The sequence below is a fragment of the Psittacula echo genome (genome assembly GCF_963264785.1).
Source record: "Psittacula echo genome assembly, chromosome: 10".
In the NCBI taxonomy this organism is placed as follows: domain Eukaryota; kingdom Metazoa; phylum Chordata; class Aves; order Psittaciformes; family Psittacidae; genus Psittacula; species Psittacula echo.
Genome location: NC_137741.1, coordinates 10,110,446 through 10,137,604, shown reverse-complemented (window position 1 = coordinate 10,137,604; position 27,159 = coordinate 10,110,446). Strand labels below are relative to the sequence as shown.

At 40.0% G+C, this 27,159-nt stretch overlaps 1 protein-coding gene across 1 annotated transcript; it reads right to left on the bottom strand.

Moving 5' to 3' along the window:
* Positions 1-941: 941 nt before the first annotated feature.
* On the bottom strand, positions 942-23,162 carry LOC308225512 (tropomodulin-2; the record flags this gene model as incomplete). The annotated part of the gene is made up of 9 exons (XM_080626482.1): positions 942-976; positions 3,094-3,238; positions 3,567-3,710; positions 3,953-4,060; positions 4,686-4,816; positions 7,448-7,534; positions 8,277-8,399; positions 20,835-20,991; positions 23,037-23,162. 9 exons carry the CDS (start codon positions 23,160-23,162, stop codon positions 942-944), a joined length of 1,056 nt encoding a protein of 351 aa, XP_080482608.1.
* Between the last annotated feature and the right edge of the window lie 3,997 nt (positions 23,163-27,159).

Below are 27,159 nucleotides of genomic sequence, written 5' to 3'. Positions count from 1 at the left end.
AATTGTTTAATTAATCTTCCTCTAAAAGGTCCTGAGAACAGTTCTATAATACTAACAAATGTACATAAATACTAGAACTAAAAAAGTCCAACACGTGGCTCAAAGCAAAACAAATATTGCTGAGAATACTTGTTTAGATTAATAGCTGTAAACTGTGCATTCTAGTAGCAAATAAAAATCTGTTGGTCTATAAAAACCAAAACATTCAAAATCTATAGGATTGGCAGCACTACTATTACTTTACAATGCGGAGTAAGGATAACAAATAACATTGCAAAATGACCCACCTAACCTAAGCTTATGTAAACAAGTAGACTTTGACAATGTTTAGATGTCTAGGCATGATCCTGCGCTTGGACCTGGATGGGTGGAGACCCAAGAAGGTAGAAGGGTGCTGTTTCAGTTGCCCAGATCCTGCCGCAGGAGAGAGGCTCAAGGGTGTGATCCTGCAAACCTGGCTTTACTAGTTCTACTCCTGGGAGCATCCCATTGCAGGACTTAGTTCAGCAGGACTATATAGAAAGGATTATTCACAAACATAAGGCATTGCAGAACTTGGCCCTAAAACTTCTATTTTCAGCAGAGAATCCCTTATCATACACAAGATCATATTTTAACATGTCAAAAGGTGTCTAAAATAAGGGTCAGAATCACTATGTGTTATGCTCAGTAACACAGTTAAGATTCTGCATATTGGCTTCAGATATTGCAAAACATTTTGGTGTTTTTTCCATTAAAATTAAACCAACTGTGATTCTTTCTCACAAAAAAATAAATTTAACCTTGAAAGTTAAAAACAAACAGGCTGTGCTTTCAAGGTTAAAAGGAGACATTAACAGAAATGAGCAATTCCCATTATATACTCCCTTCTGACCAGTGAGCACTCTGAGATTGCAGTTGTTGGTGGCCTCCAATCTTGCCTTGCATCCTCTATGGCGTGGCTACTGCCGCTCTGCTTCCACCCGCTTTTTACGAACTAGACCAATAAAACAAGACAAGAGCAGTCATTATTGCTTTTCCGATTGCCTAAGGACTCTTCTCACTAACACACTCCCTTCCCAGTACCATGAATAGGAAGGAAGAAGCCTCTAAGAAATACTCAGCAGGATTATGACCATAAATGCTGTAATTAACAGATCTCAATGCTAAACAAAACATTTTATCTAAATTGCACTTTTCTATATCACAGACTATAGAATTTCACCAAGTGTTCATATCAACCCATTGTCTATAAAAATTAGATTCTGAGCTAAAGGTTTTAGATGATGAAGAAATCACCATTTCCAGTGCTTCCTCCCAATGATTCCATTTAGATTTTTGCTACAGTTTAACTGGTTTTTTAAAAGCCACTCTGTTCCAACTAAATTGACAGTTGTCTGCTCTATCTGTGTGACAGTGCTCTGGAGTATTTAAGCATTAGGCATCAAAAGTAAATAACACTTTTAATTGTGAAAGTGTATACTATAGGTGAGAAATAATCATACCCTTTTAGAAAATAATTTGAAGTACTTTTAAGTACTGATATCAATGAATATTGGCAACAAGGAAAACAACATATTGGACCTTAAATTATCTCTTTTAACTTCACATGCTCTGACTGCATCAACCATCTGATAGTAAGTTAATTACCAATTAACTCCAGATTCTCACTAGAAACCAAGCAGGTTGAAGTTGCCATTTAGCACAGCAGACAGTGATGAGCTTTGTGTATGGGCAAGATTATTTTGACAAGCACTTAATTGTGAATTTTTACAGCACTTAAAATACATTACAAAGCAGGTCTAGTCGGGCAGCATTTGCTACTCCTTGCCCTAATAAAAATGTATTGAGTCTTCTCTGACTTGGCCAGAAAAGATGAGTGAGGTTCTCCTGTTTGTGCGATACAAAATTTGGTGTTACATCAAAATGTCATGTGCCATTTCTGATATTGAACTGCTGAAGTACAGAACAAAAGCAGTAAAACTGGAGGAATGAATGTTTTTCACTACAGAAAGTCAATAACAACAATATATTACTACAAACATCCCACTACTTTACTATCGGGAGATTTATCTCATAGTGCTTTCTTGACAGACTGCGTTATTCCAAAGCCTACAGTGTAACATCAGTTATTTCTGTCTGCTTTCAGTGGTTTTGTTGCTTCATTTATTTTATTTGGTTCTTTTAGGTATTCTGTCCTACTAAATCTTGAACCAAACAATCCAATACAAAAGCAGGAAAATGAAGATTGGGTACAGAACACATGTCTAATGGCATCTGGTTAAATAGTGAAAAAAAAAGTCTTTTTCTCTTTGTTGTTTGGATGATTCAAATACCATTCCAGAATGTTAATAGTTTCAGGACAAATAGTATATAACTGGAATCTTAGGTATTGCTAAAAATTAAAGCTGAAAAAACATAAAAGTATGTGTAAAAGAAATGGATTCTAGCTCAACTCTTGGTTCTCACAGACATAAACCCAAGCTGAAGCCAGCGAAGGCGTCATGGTTTAACAGCTCACTTTGAAGTGGGCTGATTAAAAAACACAGTTAATATTTCCCCACTCCCCTTCTTATTCTAAACTACCCCTGCATAGTCATCTCCTTCCTATTCCATGTATTGAGCACACAGGGCAGAGCATGTCATGCTCAGGTAAAACTTGTAAAGCTTTATTGTCTTTGCCTGTACTTTGTCACACAGACAGGAAAATCTTTTTTGTTCCCTTGGTTGACCAAGCTTGGTTTGTCATGGGCAGGGCAAAGAAGCAATGACTTCTGCGTTCACTGAACAAACAGGATGGGTTTGGCTTTCTACTTACTGGCCAGAACAGCTGACAGGGCAGCTGGAAATCCAGGGTGCTCCATGGAAAAGACTGAAGTAACTCTCCTTCCCAGGAGGGGTGGGAGAAGAATAAGAGTAGCTTTTAATCACAGTGAGATCTTTGCTTTTGTCTATATTAGAGTCAGTGGAGCTATGCATCACCCCTCACATATAGCAGATTGAATGCTGTAGAGGTGAAATTCAGTCTTATGTACAGACAGGAAGAATTGTGTCTAGGAAGGTCAGAGCTTGGCTCACATAAACAAATGATGAGTAGATGTAGTAGCATCTTACCCAGATCATTGTTTTTAGTGATAGCTGCTGCTACTCTGGTTCTTGGACCTTGCTTGGTGAACTGGTATCCAAACTTGAGAATCTTGGAGTTCTCCTCCAGCATCTTGGCAATCTCCATCTCTACAGCTGTCCCCAGCTGCTGCCTCTGTTGGTCATGTGGTGAAGTGTCCCCGAAAGAAAAGAAAATATTTGTTCTCATATGAGAGAGAAATAAGTAGTTATATTTCAGTACTGTGCTGCAAACTACAAAGAGAATCCCATCCCCAGAGATTTTGCTCTGGGTTTTATATTTGGCTTTGGCCAGTTTTATTTAGAAGTTTTCCAGTGTTTGGCTGCATAAACATGGAATGTGAGCTGCAGAATGACTGAGTCACAGCGGCTGCCTTGACTTCGCCAGAGCCCTCTAGGAGAACCCTCTTAGAATCCATATAGAAGGGAAACAAAAGTGGACTCACTCAACGTTCTCTCTTTACCTGGTTGTCAATTTTAATCTCTGTCAGGGATTCATTCTCTTTCAGTGCATCAATCAGTGCCAAAATACCCGTGCCAGTGATGAAGTTGGATTCTACATTCAGACTCTTCAGTGTTTTGTTCACTTTCAACATATCTGCAAATGCCTGAGGGTTCAAAAAGAAGGAATATGAGATAATGTCTTAAGGGTTTCAAGAAATAATAAGGAATTTGCAAAACATAGTACCTACAAAGAAATAGAACATAAATAAATAGGCTTACAAGGACACAGAGGTAGATCAGAAGAGATTACACTTCTACTTTGCATAGTCATAGAGAAATTCTGTGAGGGAAAATGAAGAATGCATCCTAAAGCAGGGTTTTTTTTTCAAAGCAGTGTTTAACTTACAATAGCTACTGGGTCATTGCTTCGAGTAGCTGCAAGGCTGAATGTCTTCACATGCGTGTTGCTTTCCAAAGCTTTTGCAAATTCTTTCAGTGTTGGAATAGGAATATTCTATATTAAGAAGACAAATCCAGTAATTAGGAAATCCAGTCATATCACTAGACACTGATTTTAATTACTATCAACCTGATTGATAGCCACAGTCTATGCAGTTTAAACATCCCTGATAATTTTAAGGGTAACTCAGAATGGACAAAGTGTCCTCTGTTCATAGAGGCCTTCAGAGACCCATGAGACGCCTGCGCCAGGATGCGATGTCAGCACTGCCTTTAACTGGGTCAGGCCACCACAAGCATGTGACTGATCTTGAGCTACTTTCCTATTCCTGCTATTGGTTGTTCAGTCTCTACATGCCAGCTCCTCCTCCATTTGCATGGGTGGGCTAATTGAATTTGGCTGGTGATGATTACATAGTGCCCATGAGAGATCTTGCTTTACAGTCTGCTAAAGAAAGGCATCCAGAGTTACCCCTTGGGCTTTTAATTGGCAGCTAATTCAGTACCAGGCATTGGCGACCTTGAAACCTCCACAACAGTTCCCTCCACATCCCTTTCCTGTGTGTCCTGCTTTTTCTGAAGAGTAGAGAGAGACAAAATTTGAAGATAAAAGGCAAGGGCTTTGTAAATATTTGCATAAACTCTCCTACGAATGACACAAATGAAACCACAGCATCTACCTTTATGTTGTTAAGATTAATTTCTACGAGACTAGGATCATTTGCTTTTATCCTTTGTAAACTTGCTTCCACGTTGGTTGGATTAGGTGGCTCCTCAAAGATGGGCTTGACCTTTTCACCTTTCACCACATCTGCAACACAAGATCTTGATGTGAGGATCAAGCATCATTAGTAACAGCCTGACTTTCCAATTCCCATTTAGGTTTGTATGATAGCATTCAAGAAAGGGTTTATATGAACCACAAAACTTGGAAACAGGAGTATTAGCCCTGTTATCCCTGCCATACCCTTCGCACCTTCTGTGCGCCCAGAAGCATGTCATTGGAGGCTGTAGTTACAGAGGCAGGGCAGTATCATCATGGGCAAATTCCTCCTTTACGTACAAAAGTCATGGTGCAATAAAATTGAGGGAAAGCAGCTTTAAAATGGGATAATATACACTGTAAAACACTGCAAGGGCTGCTTTGTTCTTTGTCTAATATCTGTAAAGGAAGGCGTGCTCAGAAATTGCCCATTACATTAGTGAGAAAACATCCCTGTACCTATGAATAGGCTGTGCTAACAGAAAAGAACATGAGAAGGAGGCCCCTCACTTTCCTTCTCTCGGCTGATTCTACGAGCCTTGTATTTCAATTCAATTAGCTCTTGTAAAATTGCAACATCTGCACTTTCTAAATAATAAAACTATCAAGGCATGAAAAGTAAGTCTGTCTGCCAGTACGAAGATTTATGAAGTCTATGAGCATTCATGCTCCAAAGAGATACAGATTTTAATGCTGGAAGCTGTGGCCTATAAGTATTTTTAGAGATTCATAAAAATCATAGGTTAGAACACAATTACTACTTCTAATTCCCATGCATGTACTTTCAGAGATTAATTTATAATCCCTGACCACCCAACCCACCAAGGAATGTGTTACTGACCACAAGTATGTTTAAACCCTTTTATGTTGCAGACAGTGAGTGATTTTGAAGACATGCTCAAGTCTCAACGTATTGCACATTGCTGTTCAGTGAAATGGGTAAAGTTCATGCCATATCACAGGCCAAAAGAAAACCCAAATATTTTTTTAGAACTCATACTCTTAGTAGAGATGAAGTCATACACAAACCTTGAGCTGGTTTTCATTCTGAACTTTTTATTTCACTAAGTCCCTGAGAGACCTCACATATCCCTAATAACACTCCAGCCTTCCTAGGGAGTAGGTACAATGAATATAGTGAATTCACCTTAGATGCAAAGATGGCAAGTAAACAAAAAACAGCAAAGCATGTTTTGCACTAGTGGTAACACTGTGCCAAGCTGGGAGTGAGAGAGACACTAGCACCCTGTCCTCAGGTTAGACATCACAGTATGCTCAGTCTGGAGCCAGCAGCATTTTTCATTTTCTATTTCTTGTTGCTTCTCATGAGTTATATCTTGTTTCTTTAATCATCATTCTGTTCTGCTGCATTGATGGGCAGCTGTTGAGATGTCTCCCTCTTACTGAAGCATTTTACTTGGCTAAGAAAAGGTCTAGCTTTTGAACCAAAGAATACGGAGATGTGACTTTCTGGTTCTTAACTGTGTGATTGGAGCATGGTGTAGCTGACTCACATAGCTGACATTTTGACTCAGTGCAACAAAAATATTCTGAAATCTGTGTAATGCTTGCAGTGCCTCTTACGAGATAGATGGCAGCTCACACAGGGCCCTGTTAGGCAGGCTCGCAGAGCAGTCTTAATCCTGAGAGAAGTGAAGTGGCACAGTGTCCTGTCAACTTTCCCACCTCCACTTTAGTAATGAAGCATGGAAACTAAAGTCCTTGTTAAAGATAGCTGCTGTTCTCATGGCCTTAGAAGAAGCTTCTTGAGTAATTTCCCTAGACAAGGGCGTTCCATGATTTTGTCTTAAAAAGCAAAATTTAGCCCACTTGATATTCCAGAGCTTGGAGGTGACGAGCTCCTGATCAAGACCTGGCAGTGCTCAAGAAAAACTTGGAATTCAGACGTACCCAATTCTCCCCCATCCAGCCTCCTGTTGGTTGCTGAGCTAAGATCTGATTCAGCAAAGGTCTGTTTATCTAGTGCAAACATTTCTGGATTTGTTTTTAGTAACTACAGCTGTTTCTGTTGAGGGATTTCCTGAACGATTACACTTCCTGTGTACCTAAGGAACCATGTAACAGACAACACATAAACACACTGCCACAGGTTAAGGTGGGAGGTAGTAGATCAGAGAGAGTAGCTGGGGCAGGAGCACATCCATGCGGTTGTTGGCTCCTTGTGAATGCAACTTGATGTGACTCTAGTCACCAATGTGACTCTGCTAGGGATTCTGCCACATTTGAGCCCCATGGTTACAAGTCATTCTTCAGCTGAGCAAATATACTTGGGGTGAGATGGCCTGGCCTGTGCCGCGGCCACCTCTTAGCTACAGCTCACTATGTTTTTCGTCTGCTACCTAAAGTGAAGCGGAACCAAAATATGTATGTCTTAGCTTCTTAAATACTCCCATACTTTCAAGCACCTCTGCAGAGCCAGATATTGCTTTCTACGAAAGCAAAGCTCCTTAGGAATGATTTATTTGCATAGTACTGTTGTCATTATACATAATTAATTTTAAGATTGTATTTATCTTAAAGAGCTACCCCTCATGAATAATTAGATCAATTAAGGTAAGGCCCAGTTACATTACACTAAATTAGACCAATACACCCAACCTCTAGGTGTGAAGTCTCTGAACATGAAATACAGCCCACAAGAGAAATCAGCTTGCTTACTTCTTACAGTTCCTTTTCCATCTTTACTGCGGGCTCCTCCTTCATCGAATTTTGGGTTGTTGACCATGTTGTGCACTCCAAGAACAGCTAAAATGTGTGAATACCAGCAATAGGATACAATGTTAATGGCGGGAATAAAGATGCAGAAAAATATCTGCTACAAATTCTAGTTTAGGTCCCCAAACAAAACCCCTTTATAAAATATTCACTCTGAGTCATGCTTGCTTGTAGGGAGGGTCTTAGAGGTCTAAGTACTGGACATACAGACATTTTTAACATGGATTTTTTAGCAATTGAATCAATGTAGTATGCATGTCACAGAAATGCCAGCTGGAAGGAACCGCTGCGGGTCATCTTGTCCAGGCTGCCCCCTCAAGCAGGAATGTTGCCAGCATTAATGAGGTCAGCCATGGCTTTGTCTAGCTGGATCCTGAAAACATCCAGGGGAGGAAATCCAGAAACTCTTTGGGTTACTCCTAATAATTCCTTTTTTCCTCATATACAAACTGAACCTCTTACTGCTTTCTGTTTGGCATATCTGAGAAGAATTTAACTGTACATGCTTGAACTTCTGTAGTATCAGAGAATAAATTGTGCTGTATTTGCTGATACGTCTCCTGTAAGTTATCTAATTAGATGTTATTCTGTAGGATCATGTATTAATTAAAAGTTATTAACTCTGTGTAGATTTTTACTTTTATCATCAGTTTATTCTCATGGAAAAGTGAAACAGCAGATGCTTGGGAGATGATCATGAGACACTGCTGGTGGCAGGTTAGGCAGAGAAGAACCAGGCATGTAGGGGGATCATACCTATACATTATCTAACCTGCAAGATCATAGAGCTCAGTATCTGAAGCACTGGCCAAGGCTTCTTCTAGTTCCGGATCCAGGGTCACTTTCTCTTCTGTACGGGTTTCTATGGGCTTTTCTTTAGGGATAAATATTTTTCCTAAGAGAAGAAAAAAGCCAAAATGAGTAATGAATTATTGGAACAACTCCTCTGCCTCCTGGCAGTGGTGAGAGTAGGTCTGTGACAGTGGAAATGCCTGGTTTCCTCTCTCTTACGTGATGCTATCTTCCACACCAGAGTCTAAAAATAAAAGGTGCAGACTTCTGCTCTTTATTGGTGATTTTTAATGTGGAAGCAAATTCCCTAAGATAAATCCCTAGGAGCAGTCACAGCTGGGTTTTTTCTTAAGTTCCTTTAACCTTAAACAGGGAGAATCGTGTCTACACAAAAAGCTTGCACAGATTTCATCCTTACAGTTAAATGAGGCACTAGAAGCAGTTAAAACCATCTGACTGGAAGAACCTTTCAGTTTACCAAATTCCATACAAGAACCTGAAAGCTCAGTAAAGCTGTTCTCCTCCAGTTTACGGAATTTAATTCCCACCCTCTCCATGAGTCTTTCCTCTCTGTGTCTCCTGATGATCATTCACATAAGTAGCCTTACCCTAAAAGTGCAGGCCTGAAAAGCATGAACTGAGTTAAACCGTACGTTCCCCAAGAAACACTCCTGACCTCTTTGTCCCTCTGTGTATGCTGCTATTACATTGGGGTCAGCAGGTGTGTGTTTCCATGCAATATCCCAGCAGGACTGAGATCATGGTCCCTTCTGCTGAAATGAGAAAATTGTAGGATAAATCCAGAAACAACATAAAAGATCCCACTTCTCCTTTGGCCTGCTATTGTAGTTAACTTTAGGAGTGTGATGATGTAACTGCAAATGCTTGGAGTGAGGCCCTTGACATCAGAGCTAAGGCTGCACTTCAATCACCAGCACTGCTGGGGCTTTTCTCCCATTCAACACTTTCCGATACCAAACCCATAGCCAGTAATAGAGCAAATGACGCCACATGCAGCAGATGGTGAAATTGTTCTGATAGTTCTGTGAATTCTCATGTTTTACTCTGCTGTGGAGTAGTTCCTCTCATCTTGTCCCTAACAACTTCTCAAGCAGGCTTTAGTTAATCCCATTGTAATGAAGCTGGGCTGACCTCTGGATGCAGGTGGCTTTGGCCCATTGTCAACTTTAAATTGTCTTCTTGCGCAGCTTTGTACACTCTAAATGTCATGCTTGAAGCATATCCCATGGCTTTCTGAAATGTCTCTAAAATAGCTTAATTTTGACTGTATTAGTGATATCATTTTGTTACCATTAATAAATGCAGTTCTGATATTTAGTGTTGAATTACAGATTCTTTGCCTCTCTTTTTTCAACATTGTCATCCTTTTGTCGCTTAATTTTTCCCCACCATGGTCCAAAGTATCATTTTCATTTAGATAATACCCAATTCATTTATCTCTTTATCTACAGCAATTTCTGTACTGTCAGCTTCCATAACTGAGGTCACTGAATAAGCTCAGGAAAAAAAAATTACATTAATGGAAATTTCTGGAACTCTGGCAAGGTTTGAATTATTTACTCTAGAAATATTTGTACCAATACTAAATAATTTCTGATTACAAAACTGGGCAGAAGGTTATGCAGAAAGACAGAAATAACATATTATGATTCATTGTTTAGGAGATATTTTAAGTAGGTCATTTTTTTAAGAGGCTTCTAGAAGATAAAAGCCTTTGTGGGCCAAAGGTAGGAATCATTTATTTTTCACCATGCAGTAGGTGATATGAATCAGAGAAGTTATCCCAGTAGCATCAAAACAAAAGTCAAGTGGAAATCTGGGGTGAGAAATACTCTGTGAAGATAGATTAGTCATGTCCCCCAGATTTCATTACAGCTCAGGTGCTAGGATTTCAGACTCTCTCTGTACAACCACCTAATCTGGAGTGTTGGATGGCAGCTCCAGACACCACTGACCAAGACTTGATGCCAGTTTGACTTGTAAGGATAACACATAAGGAAAAGTAGTCATTACTATGCTGGAAACTAGAAGACCAAAATTAATCAGACTATCTGAGTAAGCAATCAATAGTAAGCAGTGCTATCCATAAAATATTTTCCTTTCTCATCACTGGTGGTTCCACATGAGTTTCAAATAATCAGTAGGTTGTCTGAGATCTTGAGGGAATCCTACTTTCCTTTATCCTGACTGGTAATACTATCCCCTGACAGCTATACTCCACAGCTTGCATGAAACCTCTCCATCAGGCACTAAGTGATTCTTCACAGACCCAAACCTGAGCCACACTGTGAACAAATGCTGATAGAAGTCTATACTTTCACACATAAGGAGACACGGGACCTCGAGTCTGGTGTAAACTGGACACAATATGTAATATAACTGGTCCTTCTCTATGGATAGTGGACATGGGTAGGGCAAGTATCTTGTGCAGCAAGGAATCCAGGGATAATGGAAACCAGTACAGGCTCATACTTTTTCTGTGCAGTTCACATATATAGGAATACAGTTTTTAAGCATTTGTTTCAGGCATATGTAACTGTTGGATGGCAGCCCAAATCTGTTTAAATGTGTATATGACCCCAATGATAGTTTCATTTAAAGCATTCTTGGCAAATGTTATAGAAAAAAGATTCTATTATTGGTTATCTGAAATATTTAAAGGGGAAAGGTCATGTCAAAGCTGGTAATATATATCTTTAATATATGTGGGCCTTGCTGGTGTCCAGTGGCGTTTTTAAAATATTCTTTTCTGCTATCTAGATAAGAACATTCTTTTGCATTATCCCACTGTGAAGAGACGCTGTAGCATAGCAGATAAAGGTTAGGAGAGTTTATGCATTTAGCATGTTATTAGTCCACCACCAGCAGAAGTGATATCTGTGTTTATAGACCTTTCAACCAGTTTTCCTTCATTATTTTAAGGACAGAGTTTAAAGATTCAGGCGGTCCCTTCTAGTCCCACATCCATACATTGTAAATTCATTATAAAGTGCCATCATGGAATTTGCTGCCAAAATAAAATATGGATTATGGCTTGCTTGTTCCAGTGGTCCAGCTTAAATTTAAAATGTATTATTTGGAAGAAGCATTGGAAGAATAGTAATGTTTATTATTTTAAAGTGAGATTTATGATGAAAGGCTGCTGCTCTTGGTGCTATTTATATTCATGCTGTATTTCAGAAGGTACTTTATTATAGCATTAATTGTGGTAAAATTAATTGTGTTACATTTTGCCTCCACAACATGCTAATGTTCTGTTCTAAGTCTTAATACTAATAGTTTATCTTTCTATCAGTAAAAAACACCGTGACAAAAGCTATGTTTATACATATCATACTTGAGCTACGTCAGAGTTAACAGCACAAATATAACCGCATTTATGTACAAAAATAATCTGGTGTTTAACTGCAAAACAAAATTCAATTTCAGAAAAAAAAGAAGTAAGTAAGCGTTAAAATATCATTTTATTTTGACACATGCATTGAAACACAAACTGTCTGGAATCCAAAGTGCTTTTTTCAACATGAAATTTTAAACATAAATCAATGCCATTCTCCCCTTCCTTCAGTCAAACTGCGGATAAGTCCCTGGGGTGACCTGGAGATGACTGAGGAGGCTTGGACCCATGGACTTTCTGATTGTGAATGCAGTGGGTAGAGATCTGTCCTGCTTCAGCCTACTGCAGACCTATTACTTTTCACACACTGCAAAACTTCAACTTGAAATATGATATAGTTCATGTTTTAATCAAAAGAAGCTTGGGGGAAAAAAATCCATTGAAAACCAGAGAGAAAATTCAATACAAAGGACTATAGAGAGACACAGAAATGCAGAGTGAGGTCAAAGGAAAAATACTATAAAAAAAAGAAAGAACTCCTGGTGGTACAGTCATAAAACCCTGGACATAATTTTGCCACTTTGTTTCAGCAAGCTTTGATTTCCTGCATTGTGCCAATGACCCCATTAAAGCAATGTCAAAGTAAAGCAAGGAAATGAGACGCATCCCTAACTTCATCTCATACAGTAATAGTTAACTGTACAACCACATATGCACATCTTAGGAAATTGTATTAATTGAGCAGGGAACTACTTCAAGTGCATTTTCTTGAAGTAGGTTTATTTGTTTATTGTTATATAAAGGGAAAAAGAAAAGGCATTTGAACATTTTGAGGATTTCACCTTCATTTATAGTTTTCAGCATTTGGAACATCATTTCTGGTATGTCTTCCCTCTGCCTTCCTGCTTATGTTATTACACTTTTCTGCATAAATATAAATTTCCACCTTTTTTATTTAGTATAAGTACTTAAGTGTTTATTCCCACCTTGTACAAGCCAAAACTCAGCAAAGCACAGAGCAATGGGAAATAAGCCATTTATACTTGCTGTAAAAATGTCCTTTTATTTAACATCAGTTTACTAAGGATAGTTACTTGATTTTATAATATAAATGCACTTCCTGCCACAACTGTAAAACAAAAATGTACTCTCTTTTCCTGTAAACTGTACCTCAGATTATTGTATTTTCAAGAAAATATCTGGTTACACTTATTACTTCCGACTTTTCAATGAATCTCTGACTACAGTCAGTGCCTGTTTATTCTCAATTACAGAATGCGACACTGACCTCAGGAGTGAAATTCAATAGTCTTGGAAATCTGCCTTCCATAAATCACAGGCACTTGATTCACTTTTCCCATTTTGCACTATTCTTCCCTTTTGAGCCTTACTTAAACTCCTCCCTACAAATACTCTACGAAAATGGAGCTCAATTAGTTCTTATCAGGAAAAAACATGGTATTATGAAAATGAGCTAAGTTCAAATAAGTTTGAAACTGAAAGCTAGTAGTAATTAAAATGCAGTGTCATAATTGCTGCTGTACTGTTACTCTTGGATTTGTGTCTGCATATTCCATGTCTTAAAATTCATGATAATGGATAGAAAGGTTGCAAAGCTAAGCTTTCCAAAGTTCTTAAATCTATTGGAAGACATGCTAAGGCACATGAAAAACAAGGAGGTGGTTGGTGACAGCCAGCATGGCTTCACTAAGGGGAAATCCTGCCTGACCAATTTGGTGGCCTTCTATGATGGGGTTACGAAACTGATGGACAGGGGCAGAGCAGTTGACGTCATCTACCTGGACTTGTGCAAAGCGTGTGACAGTGTCCCACACAACATCCTTGTCTCTTAATTGGAGAGACATCAGTTTGATGGGTGGACCACTTGGTGGGAAAAGAACTGGCTGGATGGCCGCACGCAAAGAGTTGTGGTCAATGGCTCAATGTCAGGCTGGAGACTGATAATGAGTGGTGTCCCTCAGGGATTGGTGTTGGGACCGGTCTTGTTCAACATCTTTGTCGATGACATGAACAGTGGGATTGAGTGCGCCCTCAGCAAGTTTGCTGATGACACCAAGCTGTGTGGTTCGGTTGATACGCCGGAGGGAAGGGATGCCATCCAGAGGGACCTCAACACGCTTGTGAGGTGGGCTGATGCCAACCTTATGAAGTTTAACCATGCCAAGTGCAAGGTCCTACACCTGGGGCGGAGCAATCCCAGGCACAGCTACAGGTTGGGCAGAGAAGAGATTCAGAGCAGCCCTGCAGAGAAAGACTTGGGGGTGTTGGTCGATGAAAAAATGAACATGAGCCAGCAGTGTGCGCTCACAGCCCAGAAAGCCAACCGTATCCTGGGCTGCATCAAGAGGAGCGTGACCAGCAGGTCGAAGGAGGTGATCCTGCCCCTCTACTCTGCTCTCATGAGACCTCACTTGGAGTATTGTGTGCAGTTCTGGTGTCCTCAACATAAAAAGGACACGGAACTGTTGGAACAAGTCCAGAGGAGGGCCACGAGGATGATCAGGGGACTGGAGCACCTCCCATATGGAGATAGGCTGAGAAAGTTGGGGCTGTTAAGCCTGGAGAAGAGAAGGCTGCGTGGAGACCTCATAGCAGCCTTCCAGTATCTGAAGGGGGCCTACAAGGATGCTGGGGATGGACTCTTCATCAGGGACTGTAGTGACAGGACAAGGGGTAACGGGTTCAAACTTAAAAAGGGGAAGTTTAGATTGGATATGAGGAAGAAGTTCTTTACTGTTAAGAGTGGTGAGGCACTGGAATGGGTTGCCCAGGGAGGTTGTGAATGCTCCATCCTTGGCAGTGTTCAAGGCGAGGTTGGATGAGGCCTTGGTTGGCATGGTTTAGTGTGGGGTGTCCCTGCCCATGGCAGGGGGGTTGGAACTAGATGATCTTAAGGTCCTTTCCAACCCTAACTATTCTATGATTCTATGATTCTATTGTGCGTATACACCAAGAATGAACTTAAACTGCACCAGCATCTTTGATCAGCGTGCTGTGTTTGCCACCTTAGAAATTCCCTGTATTCTTCTGAAAAGTGTACATTCTCAAATAAAAATAAACAAAAGCCAGCCTATAATCTTTAAAACAGAAGGAAGCCCAGAATTTAATCAGACCCTCACATGGATTATCACATTATCCCAACTGTTTCGGATCCCTGTAGTCCTACAGCAGTCCTCTGGATTACCACCTGGATTAACCTGTTTCACCAACAGAGGAGAAAGCTCTTATGTCTGATGTGGAATGGCAGCAGAGTCAAGCTGTGCTGCTGGGCTTCAGGTTCTCAGGGATATCAAAGAACCTTGAAACTTGGGCCAGATGCCACTAGTTACATTCTTCTCTGGCATCTCTTCTATTCCTTATATCCTTCACTGCCCCCTGTGCCTTCTCCATCTCCTGTGTCTCCTGGTTTTGCACACCTTTGAATCCTGACCCTTCCCACCACCTCTGTCTTCTCTTCTTTACCACTGCTCTCTTCTACAGGTTCTACAGCAGAACTACTACATCTAGTCCCTCATCCTGGACATATTCATACAGCTCCTTGAAAACCAGTCCCTCCCTCTCTGCTGGCTATTCACTCTTTTTCTTTCCTTTACAGCACCCTTACAAAGTGAGGAAAGTACTGTGAGAACAGGAGAGAGACTTCCTGCCCTTGGTTCTGGTGTGGCAGTGGCCTCTCAGATGAGCAATTCCAAAGAGCGTCTTGCACATCCTACACACCTTCCAGCCGGCCACGCCAGGTCTCCGGCCGCTGCTGTGCTATCACGTGCGCTCTCTGCATATGCAGGCAGAAGCTCTGAGGACATGACTAATACTCACTGCAGGAGGGATATTTGGAGAATACTATCACAAACTGGCGGTACAAGAAAACATAATATTTTGAGGATGCCAAATTAAAGTGTATTTCCCTGGGGATTCCAAAGGCCATGCATACATTTCAAGTCCCTTCTTCAAAGCATGGAGGCACTGCAGCTCATAAAAAAACAGCTGGAAAGATTTACTTAAGAGGGCTAAAACAATGTGTTTTCTCCTAATCTTGTTCTTGGGAACAGCCAAGTCCTTTTTGCTGACACTTCCCAAAAATTCAGCCTGAGGCAGACTCTCAGCATGGGAAATTTCAGTGTGAACTGTGCAAGTTTGGCAAAGTCATAAGCAACTAAAACAGGGTCTTATAAAAGCAAGCAGTGAAAGGCACTGGCTGAGGCATTACTGTCAGCAACTGCAGCACCTTCAATGCTTTAAGAGACAAACATCAATTCTAAATTTAAGCCTTGAAGAACAGGAATATGATGGAAAAATTTAAACAAACCATTTCAGCATCGGGGGTGAAAAGACTGCCCTTGTTAAGACAAGAAAGATGCCGTGTCTCTAAACCAAACCCTAACTTTTTTATATACAGTCTGTTAGAGAAACTGTAATGGGAACTCATCAGCATATACTCTAATACTTTGACCTGCTGAAAACGACTGTCGTTATTACTAGTACTGTGTATTGATACTCTGCTTGGCACAGCACAAGCAGCAAGATAGATGGGCTCTGCCAGAGCAACTGGAAACAGGGCTTTGGCCGAAAGTTCTGTTTAATCATCCTTATTTTCTTCCTTTTCCATTTTATCAGTTGGCTAAAAATGTCAGCATTTAATCACATACAACTGAGTTCCCCTTCCCGTCCAACCACAAATAATAATAGCCCAATCCACTGGAGTTTTTCCATGACTTTGATGAGAACTGGATGGGATCCAAAATGAAATGGCGTGGCAAGGAGTGGAAGACCTTGTAGAAAACAGGGATAGTGGTGAAGAGTTGAAACAACAATCCTTATAGCAATTAAAAATGGCATGGCTTACTTTTCATATCTAATATTTCACAACAACAGAACTTTTTCAATTATGTTTCATTAGTATTATGTAGTTATGAGAACCACTGCAACAAAGCAGGAACAGAAATGTTAATAGTTCATGTTTGTATTACAGTAGTACTCGGATCTTAATTGAGATCAGATGTGCATACTGCACTCAGTGAGAAAGAAAACATGCAGCATTGACATTTCTCTAATACTTTGTGCCTACACTGCCCCTTACTTTCTCCACCTTTGCTTTTTATTCCTGAGACCTTTCATGAACTTGAAAATGATACAAAAAAGGCTTCTCAGTGATTAAGTGTTATAACCAGCTCTTCCAGCTGATGCGTTCAATGCAGTGGGTCAGTTTAAGTAACTTCCATGGTTCATCAGGCTCTATGTAAGGATTTCTAGAATATCTGTCCTAAGTAGGAACTAATCCAAAAGTACATAAGATAAATACTTCCAAACTGCCAGTTGCTATGGCTACAGTTATCAGCCCTAACTCCCTATACCTCCATTCCTCATTAATAATGAGGTTTCACTGAAATTTGAGAGCTGTTCTGTACAGGCTTAAAGCCTTCTTTTGTACAGCAATTAATGTAGCATGTTAACAAGCTGAAATATGGCAGAGCATATATAATCTAATGCATGCCATACGTTTGATTGTTTTTGTCAAACATCTCCAACTTTTCCAAACCATGATTACAATCAAAACCAAGGCAATTCCCTGCACGATCAGCCCCCCAACTTGAGCTCATATTTAACACTTCCTGTGTTGCAACCACTCTGAATATCCCTGTCAGCTCTGGAATTTGTTTTGGCTTGTTTTCTAGCACAATCAAAACCTTATGGCTGTGTTCAGTATATAGAGACCAACGCAGGCAACTGAATTTTATCCCTCAGCAGCTGCCTGGTTTTGCTTTTTGGTCAAGAACTTTTTAATAAGCTATTAACAACAAAAACAGAGAGACAGAGACGATAGATAAAAAATAATGATGTATCACAGACTATTCTGGAAGGAGCATATTTTAAATGCCACCTTCTTTTCAGTTCATCGTTGAATTTTGAAATTAGTATCAGCTTTGCATGACAAATGTAGGAACTGGTAGAAATGTCACTTAACATTTGGTAGCAGCATCCCACTTCATAAATTTGAAAAAATAAATGCTCTCCCAGTAGCAGACAAATACCAAAGTACAACACACTGACAAAAGCTTAAACCACACTTAACATATTCTAATCCTACTGACATACAAATATTCTCAAGTGGTAAATAGTGCCAAATGGTACATTGGCACCACACCTCCCATTTCTAATTATACACCACTGGATGCATTTTAGAGCTACTGCAGAAGTTATTTTTTAACCAGCAGAATTAGTGTAAAATTAAGTTGGGGCTATTTATCATATGGCTACATTACAGTGCTGCTATAATGCAAAGAAATCATTTAACAGGCATCTATATAATAGAATCATGTATTTACGAATCTTTAAATACACTTTAGAGACTATCAACATGCAGAAGGTGAGGAATAAGCTTTTCCTCAAGAGATATCCTTCTTTAGCTGCTTTTGAGGACACATTTTAGAAATGCAAGTTATTTATCTTGAACTAATTACTAAGCTTTGGAAGAACACTAATTATTCTCTAATTAAAGTGACTTTAAATCGAGCACGTAGTATCACATCTGGCAGAACTGCTTTATTTCCTTGCATGGAAAATATCATCTTATAAATGCAAATCAACTAATTAATATTTTAATACAGTTATTTTGTTATTGTTTTTTTGAATTGAGTGTCAAAATAAGTAATGCTGCAGTTACAAGCACGGATTCCATGATCCAGAGCCAGCCACACACGGCCTCTGTGTAGCAGTCCTCATGTTTCACCAGATTCACCATATCAGCAGGATTATGGTACAATTTATGGGCAGATTTCAGTGCATTCGGCACTCAGAGGTTTCAGTCATGTTTATAAGGCTCAGATCGTGCGTGAAGTCTTTGCAGTGCAGAGCAAGGGGACAGAGAACAAGGAAAGGAGGCAGCAAAGCCCAGTGCTTGAAGTCTGGTGGTTTTTCTGTAGGATACCTTCTGCTGAGCAAGCAAGGGGCAGCAGAAGAGAAACTCAAGTACCAATAGGGATGCTCCAAGCTTAAAATAAACAGATTCTTTCTAAAAGTCAGTTCCCTTACAGCAGCATGGAAATGAGACTGTGCAGTCCATCCAGTTTGCAATTGTCAAGGTACTGGACCTCACCAGACCTCAGATTAATTCAGATATTTCTAATACTAACAAATAAACAGAGGGTATTTTCATGGTATTTGGCTTTTGACTTCAAAGAAAATTCAGTAGAATTCTTTGTGTTAAATTGTAATTGTAAAATGACTGCGGAAATCATGGAACATGTGGCTGTTTTCATTTGACCTAATCTGCTAAAGCTGATAATGAGGACTTTGTCAGGAACTGGTGGTGTACAAGGAACAGGGGAAATTAAGGGAATAATTCCTTTAGCCTAAAATGTTTCATAACCTTGTAATTGTGGTAATTCTTAAAATTGTAATTTTGAAGTAAATGATCACAGTGACTCAAAAGCCAAATTAAGAATAGCTTTAAGTGCTAGCATGGCTGAATTAACCGTGCTGAGGAAAAAGTGAAATGCGTGGTTATTGGTGTTTGTGAAGCACTGGTACTTCCACACCTGGGACACCAGGAATTAATAAGCAGCATTAATAAGCGCTCTAAGGGTATCTGGAAGCAAACGCAGGAATAATACTGCTTTAGCCTCATCAAAAGAAAACTGAAATAGAATAAACAGGCCAGTATGTACAATAACACTGTCAGGGACAATACAAGGATTAGTTTTGTACAGATCAAGTGCCAGTCCTATGGGTATATGCGATTCCACGCACTGCTGGTTTTTCGTGTACTTATGTTTCAGGCATGTTTAGAGATCTCAGACATGACTACAGTGCAAAATGCAAAGTCTTAGCCCTAAGTCAGTAAATATCAGTAAGGTGAGACCTCACTGAAGATACTGGTGTAAATATGCAGAGACCTGCAAGCCGTAACTTGTACTACTCTGACACAGCACTGTGTAGGAGACTGAAAACAACTGGTAATAAATCCAAACTACAGTAAATCATTTTCCTTTCCGTACAATATGTGCTTGCTCAGTCCTGCTACCGGCAGGATCACTGCAGTGTCACTGCATTTCAGTTGGCTCAGAATCAACCCTGTGAGCAGCACTAAAGCACAAGTTACGATGGAGGAAGAAGTAGGTTAAAGAACATGCTGCATGATAAAATGACATGTAAATCAGATCTAGCTGAAAAATGTCACATTTGTCTAAAACCATTGTTTCCAAGACTGATAACACAATGTAATGATAGTAACAACTCTTGGCCTGCAAATAACATTTTCTCTCTTTGGTAATGATACATAAAGTAAAAAATGCTGCGTTTGACTTTCTTGAAATCTGTCCTTTTCCTTAAGAGCATCCCATTGAAATAATGGCAAATTCAACAGATGGCCAGAAATGGACCCAGACGTAGTAAGTTCCTTCTTGAATAAAGGGGTGGCCTGCGGTAGGCATTTTTATTCACTTCACATATAAATGAGGAAAAGGAGATAGTGGTGCTAAAGGAACACTGTTTACTTAAAAATATGACTGTTCCTGTAACCCTAAGGTTATTCTACCAATGTTTGCATGATTAGAATTAGGTTTTCCTGTTTTTCCTTTTTTTCCTGTAGCTGTAGGACAAAGGGAAGCAGAGAAACTGTCTGCATTAAATAGCATTGCCAGATGTTCTAGTAAACAATTGGAAAAATACTCATTTTCCGTAAGTGTGTTCCCTGAGGTATTACTTACAGCAACTGGAGGCAATACTTACTCAGAAAGGCATTTATATGTTTCCTCCTAAACACTCCCCCACTACAGTACCCTTGCATGGGCCTAATGCTGGACATGGGAACAGTCCAAGTCAGGTTAGCGAGGCCACCTTTGTCCATGCTTGACCACAAATATTTGCTGATCTGGGAGCTGCTCTTGGAGCCCTATGCTGGATGGGTATTCATGTGTTCCCATTCCCTGGTTAAACTTGCCATTGTAACTCCAGTGTGTCAAGGCAGACCACTACACGGCAGATTAAACCACCACTTCATCTCCTGCCTCAACAGCTCTAGATCCAACTCCTGAGCTTCACCCCACACAGTAACAGCCTCCACCTCTTTTGTCCGAGCATATTCCACATAAAAGGCCAGGCATGGCAGATGCCTGTACCAGGCAGTCCATTACTCAACACCCACATGAAGATGGCCTGTACCTTTTTTTTCCCCTGTAAATGGTACAAAGTCTTCTCTGTCTTTGTGCTCCAGCGCTTGCTTCTCCAGGTAGGAGAGCAGGCGCTCTCTATCAAAAGGGCCCGTGGCAGGTTTCGTGGTCTGGTCCTTTTGCCGAAATCCCGCTGGAAGCAAGGCATTCTGTGAAAGAGCGGGAGGCATGTAAAGGAGAGGAGGCAATTTCATACAGTGTTCCAAATTTCATTTCAATGGTGTTAGGTATTAAGTGAAATCACTCTTTGCATGTTACTTCACATAATGCTCATTGGTGACAGCAATAACACACATTACCTAAAGGTAACCATTAAACCCAGTATATCTTTCAGGCTTCTTGATTGTACCACCTGTTAGCATTTTTATTAACCATATTTACAATCTCAGCAGCAAAGACCTAAGCAAGATCAGAGCCCTTTGTGTTACACATAACCACAGAGTTTGAAATCCAGGTAAACAGACCAGGATAAATTTTCTATACATTTCCTTCTCTTCATTTACTCTTTTCCCTCTCCATTTTCTTTTTCTCTCTCATTTCATCTTTTAAAAAATTCCTTTCATGCTAATGCAAATGTCTCTTGGGCTTCAGAAATGAATGGCATACACAGAAAGTAACTGGTGAATGATGTAGACTTTCACTATTTAAAATATGCAGGAAGTAAAGAGATGAAGCCCGCTTTAAACATGCAACTATGTGACCCTGTGATTGCATCTGCACCCCTTAATATAGGAAGATGTGTAAGGCTCCCACATTTCAGTCCAGGAAATCCCAGAAAGGAGTACAGGTATGTGGACGTTGCAGTACATGTGCAGTAAAGCCAATGTGTTGAAGATGCCCCGGAGTACTGCAGAAACACTTTGTTGTTGGCCAGTAAATCTGATCGATGGCAAATACCTGGTGAATTCTGAGTGCATCCAGTGAGCTCAAGTCACTAGACACTTCACCTATGGATGCACAAATGCACCCAGGGCACTACACATTTACTGCACATATGCAGCCTGACTACAAATGCACCATGGCCTGTTTTGGTTGGTTGGTTGGTTGGTTGGTTGGTTGAATGTTCTGTGTCTCCATCGGAGATGGCAGTTACTTGAAAATACCAGAAAATCACTGTAGAAGTGTTAATAGTGAGGGAAGTGACACCATGGAGGGAGAGAACAGTAAAGCCTACCCTTAATTTCCAGGTAAATTTGTACTATAGAACTAGGAGTTATAATTCAATGTCAGGATGATGGAGCTAGGCTTTTCTCAGTGATGTCCAGTGATAGGACAAGGGGTAATGGGTGTAAACTGGAGCATCAGAGGTTCCATGTGAACATCAGGAAAAACTTCTTTACTGTGAGAGTGACAGAGCACTGGAACAGGTTGCCCAGGGGGGTTGTGGAGTCTCCTACGTTGGAGATATTCAAGGCCCGGCTGGACAAGTTCCTGTGTGATGTACTCTAGGTTACCCTGCTCTTGCAGGGGGGTTGGACTAGATGAGCTTTTGAGGTCCCTTCCAACCCTTGGGATTCTGTGATTCTGCGTTTCTTCAAATGTATTTTGTAAGATGTGAACTCCTTTTCAAACTCCTACAGCTTGGTTTAGGGGTAGGTAGTCAGAATTCCCATCCAGCACGCTTGTGACTGTAACCTCATTATTGTGGGACCAAGTAGTTCCTAGGCCAGAGATCTTTAAACCCTTTGTGGGAGTGCCTTCAAATATCCATATTATCTTTGCTCTCTAGAAAATGACAGTTGTGTAGCTGAGCCTTATTTTTCTTAATCATGCCTAAATATATTCCCTTCAGCTAGAACTATCTGTGCTGAATGACACCATCGACAGGTTTCAGAAGTTCAAAAGATCTGATCTGCACAAACACACGTTATGTTTGTTTATTGCTGCGCTCACAAACAGCAGCCATAAAAAGCTTTTCATCATGCTGCAGTGTACAAACATGATTAAAGATTTAGATTGCAGACAAGCTCATGTCTAAATAGACAAGGGAGAGAGAAAGGGCACAGTGTCTTGTACAAAAGCAAGTAGCACATCACAGCAGGAATAAACCCGAAATGTCCCTAGCTGAGCTGCTCCTACTTTAGGATCCACTGCCTCTAGTGTAACAGAATACAAATATAAAATGCTGAAGTATGTGGCATTTATAAAAGGCAGCTTTTGAACTATGAATCCCCTTGGCCACCGTCTCACTAACCTCAGGATCAAGGTCATCGAGAACATGCTCTAGCTGTTTCAGTTCATCTTCTGAGAGTTTGCTGAGTATTTCATCTTCATTGATATTCTTGTATTTCTCCAACTCTTTTCGGAAGGGCAGAGACATGGCTCCAGCTGCACTGCCCAACTGATGCTGCTTGCCAAGATTTCAACCATCCAGGAGTACTGAGCTTCTTGCGGCTTCACTCACTGTTAACAATAAAGCATTATGAGTATCTCCATTTAGCTGATAGAGTCCTGAAAACCCACATGCTGAGAGTCACATTTACACTTGATTAATGAAAACAAAGCAACAAGATGTCCTGGCTCAGTGGAGGGAGTGTGGGAAGCGCTGGGGGGGGCTGCCTGTGTAGCAGTAGCCAAGAAACAGCAGGGAGGGGTATGGTACATTTGGGAACCTCACGGGTGCAGCAGCAAACAGAAGCTTTGAGACATAGATAAGAAAAAACATTAGGAACTCATCCTTTTCCATAGAGATAAATCTGTTTTATTTAATTCTCTTAGAAACAGCAGAATCCGCTTGTAGATTCACAGAGAACAGTCCAATGCTGACAAAAAAACGATACAAAACGATATGCCTTGTGGTATTCTATCTTATCCCAGCTTTGCTGATGGCTGAAAGCAGGCCTACATTGTCTTGGCTGGCTTTTTGGTACATATTGGTTGCCTAAGCAGCTGTAAAGTATGCTGCTTGGTAGTATTATTTCAAAATGTTTGTCTACAACATGTGATAGTACTTATCAAAATAATTCTTGCAGTAAGGATATACTTAAAAAAATCATATGTAGATTAGTCCGCTCCATTGGGGCACCTGCAGGCATTCAAAACACAGTCATGAAAAAACACGGACTTAGTATTTCACAAAATCTTTAAGTTTGAAAACATGAACTTGGTTCCTTGTTAGATGATCCCAAGTGATCAGCAAGAAGAAAGTGTCATTTGCATGGCCACAACAGTCACTATGATATAATTTGTCCTTATGAACAACTGTGTCTTTAGTCCCTCTTTTTTTTCCTGTCCAGAACCAAATCTAGAGCCAGAATCTGCCTGTAAATGGATGGAGAGAAAGAGAATTAATCTATGATCAGGAACAGCATTTGCTGGGGACTTTTGCTGTGCTCCAGGCCCTCCCAAGTCTGCCCTGTTTCCCACTCCAGGACCAGAGCTCTCTGAATTGCACAGCCAGCTGTGCAGTTTTACAGCTGAGTTTTTGCATTCACAAATTTCAAAGCTATGGTTGATATGGGAAACAGCCAACTGGCACCTACAGCTGCCTTATGTCTGAACCCAGACTCTGATTTCCTTTGGCCAGGTCCTTAATTGTCATAAAGTAAAAAACATCCATGTGGGTCCTGTTGTTCGTTGTATGCGCTGGAAGCCAGATGTTTATTTTTCTTCTATTCAAAATCCAAATGAAAATGTTGCATTTACGTAGGGTTTCACTATTAAAATACTAAATATTAAAACATATCTATTTTTGCTATCTAGCAAAAAGACTAGAAATCAGCAACCTGTAGAAAGGGAAGAGAATAATCAGTAGAATTACAAACTTGAAAGACCTGGAATTCTATGAATACTGCAAAGCATGATAAGCCTTGACTTGAAACACTTAAACATCCTATTCCAAGAAAAAGCATTATTTCCCCTATACACTCTCATTTTCTACCTTATTACTGCTCTATTTGCCTGTTTTCATAGCATGGTATCATTGTCAAGCCATTCCCAATGTTATGGTAGAATTCAACTGTTCTTTAAACTATGAGTAAATTTTAGGAAGTTAGTCAGCATCTGATGTTTCACAAAGTTACAGCCATCGTGAAAATTTCTTATATTATCAAGGTTCTATCATATGTGATATGTTTGAGAGAGATTTTGGCAACAAAAAAGTCCAAAAGAGCTAATGGTTTTCTGCACCTAGTGCTTAAAGAAAACACTAGTTCTACGTATGTTTAATTGATACAATTTGCTATCAAAACTACTTGTTAAATAATGAAAGCATTTTATTTAAAAGAGATAAGTATATTTGTTTAAACTGTAAAATCAAATTCAGCCACAATACATTGCTGTACTAAGGCACCAGGTGCCTTCTCTAAGTTTCTTTGCATAAACTCATTAAAAATGTAACATTTCAGCCAGCAGTCATTAAATGGGCTGGGAACTTTCTTTGAGGGGATTAGAGCTTTTTAAAACTATTTAACAGTTTAAATGGTTATTTATTAGAGTTTAATCTCATCCCTGGAAAAGAAGGAAATGTAATCACAAGGTTAGGTTAATTAAATAGTGTTGGGAATGTAACTAGTAAGAGTACATCAAGGTTTCCCTGGCTGAGGTTCAGCACTTCTATTGTGCAGGATGTCTGGTGCCAGTACCTCTCCCTTGGCTGTATGGCACTGAACGATTCCCACCCGGGAACACAGCTAAGAGTTGTTTTACTGGGAACAGCAAGGCCATGCTTGTAATGGCTTTTGTGGAAAGGTTTGCAAAGTTGAATCCAGGTGCTAATAGGTAATTACTGCAGAACTTCACTGGTGTGCACCAGACATTTCTGATTTCTCTGTGAACTACCTCCATGCTTAGCCATAGAGGGAAATGTGCCAGAGGACACTTTCCAACAGGGGACAGTTTTCAGTATAACTGTTTCCTTTTAATTATTAGGAAGAGAAGGTATTTGACAATGTGCAGCAGGGACACCCAAAGAGAAATATAAACCCAGGTATTAAGGATGTATCAGTCTAACTTCTCTCATGGCACGAAGTACAATGCTGGATAGCCCTTGTTAGACCAGCAGTGCATGGAAGAGCTTGAAACCATGCTTTCTTGCACACATACATTTGCAGCAGAAATTCCCTTGATATTTTCCCTTTCACAACTGAATCCTACTCTCCTGTGACTGAAAAAAGCAGAAGACACTGCTTAGGGAATTTATTTGTCCACAGTCCCTGTAAGTAGTAAGGCTTTCATGGAGCTTGCACCCTGCTGAAAGCTCTGGTGAAGCGCCTGTCGTTCATGTCCTAGCTTTATGCTCTCTATTGACCTTTCACCACACTCACATTATGGGAAGCCAAGGGAATGAGATAAATGTGACAATTCAGCATCATTCAGTCTGGGAAGGAAATGCTTAAGCCTTGACTTCCCATACTTTGGGAATTGCTGTCTAATGTGATGATTATAATCTCCACCTTCCTAATTGGATTTCATACTGTTAATTTTGTTTATGTAAACAAGACCATATGCTGTTTGTGCTGCTTCTGATTGTGGTTTGACTTTTCTGAGTGTGCGCATACCGTTTACTTTTTACAGATTATATCCACTTGATTTTCTTTGTTATGGTTACTGTATGAAAACTTTCATCTGTTAAAAAGCAATCCCAACTAACCAACAGCTCCTAGAGAGTGTTATTTTGAGCATACAAAAGCAGATCAGTGTCAAACAGTAGGAAGATATTCAATGTAATCACAGAGACAATATGCTACACTCCATTAGGAGCACTGAGGGAAGCGGGATGAAGGACCATGGGCATGACTGTGGAGATCCACTTCAAACTCACTGGGAAAAATAAACAATGAGAGTAAGGAATGAAGAAACACAAACCCCATTTGGCTTTTTCCATTTAGTTTAGGAGCATCACAGTTTACTAGGGGCTCCAACACCCATTGCCAAACAGCAAAGCATGCTGTTAGATGCCCAGGAGGTGAGTTCTATGCTGATACAAAGTGCAGGTACTGGAAGGGGTAGCATCTCTGCTAACCAGGTGCTACTTTTAAATCTTTGTGGAGCACAGATATTTCTCAGTGAGCTTCAAAGAATCCGTTGCTATATTTTTACCTTTGATTCCTTCTAAAGAAAGAAATACATACTCCTGTTTTATTTGGGACAGCTTTTTCACCCATGCCTGCCAACATCGGGAGTCAAAATATGTTTTCAAAGACAAAAAGGGTGTCATTAATCAGCCTGCATAAAATCAGTATTGTTCTATGTAGTCAACTCTTGCTGTGATGTAACTCTTGTATACTTTTCTGTGTTCCATAAGTACTTTTTGGTTATAATCCTTATAGACTACTGATAGGGTTTTCTAGAGTAGCTAGGCTGTAGTTTCTGCTAAT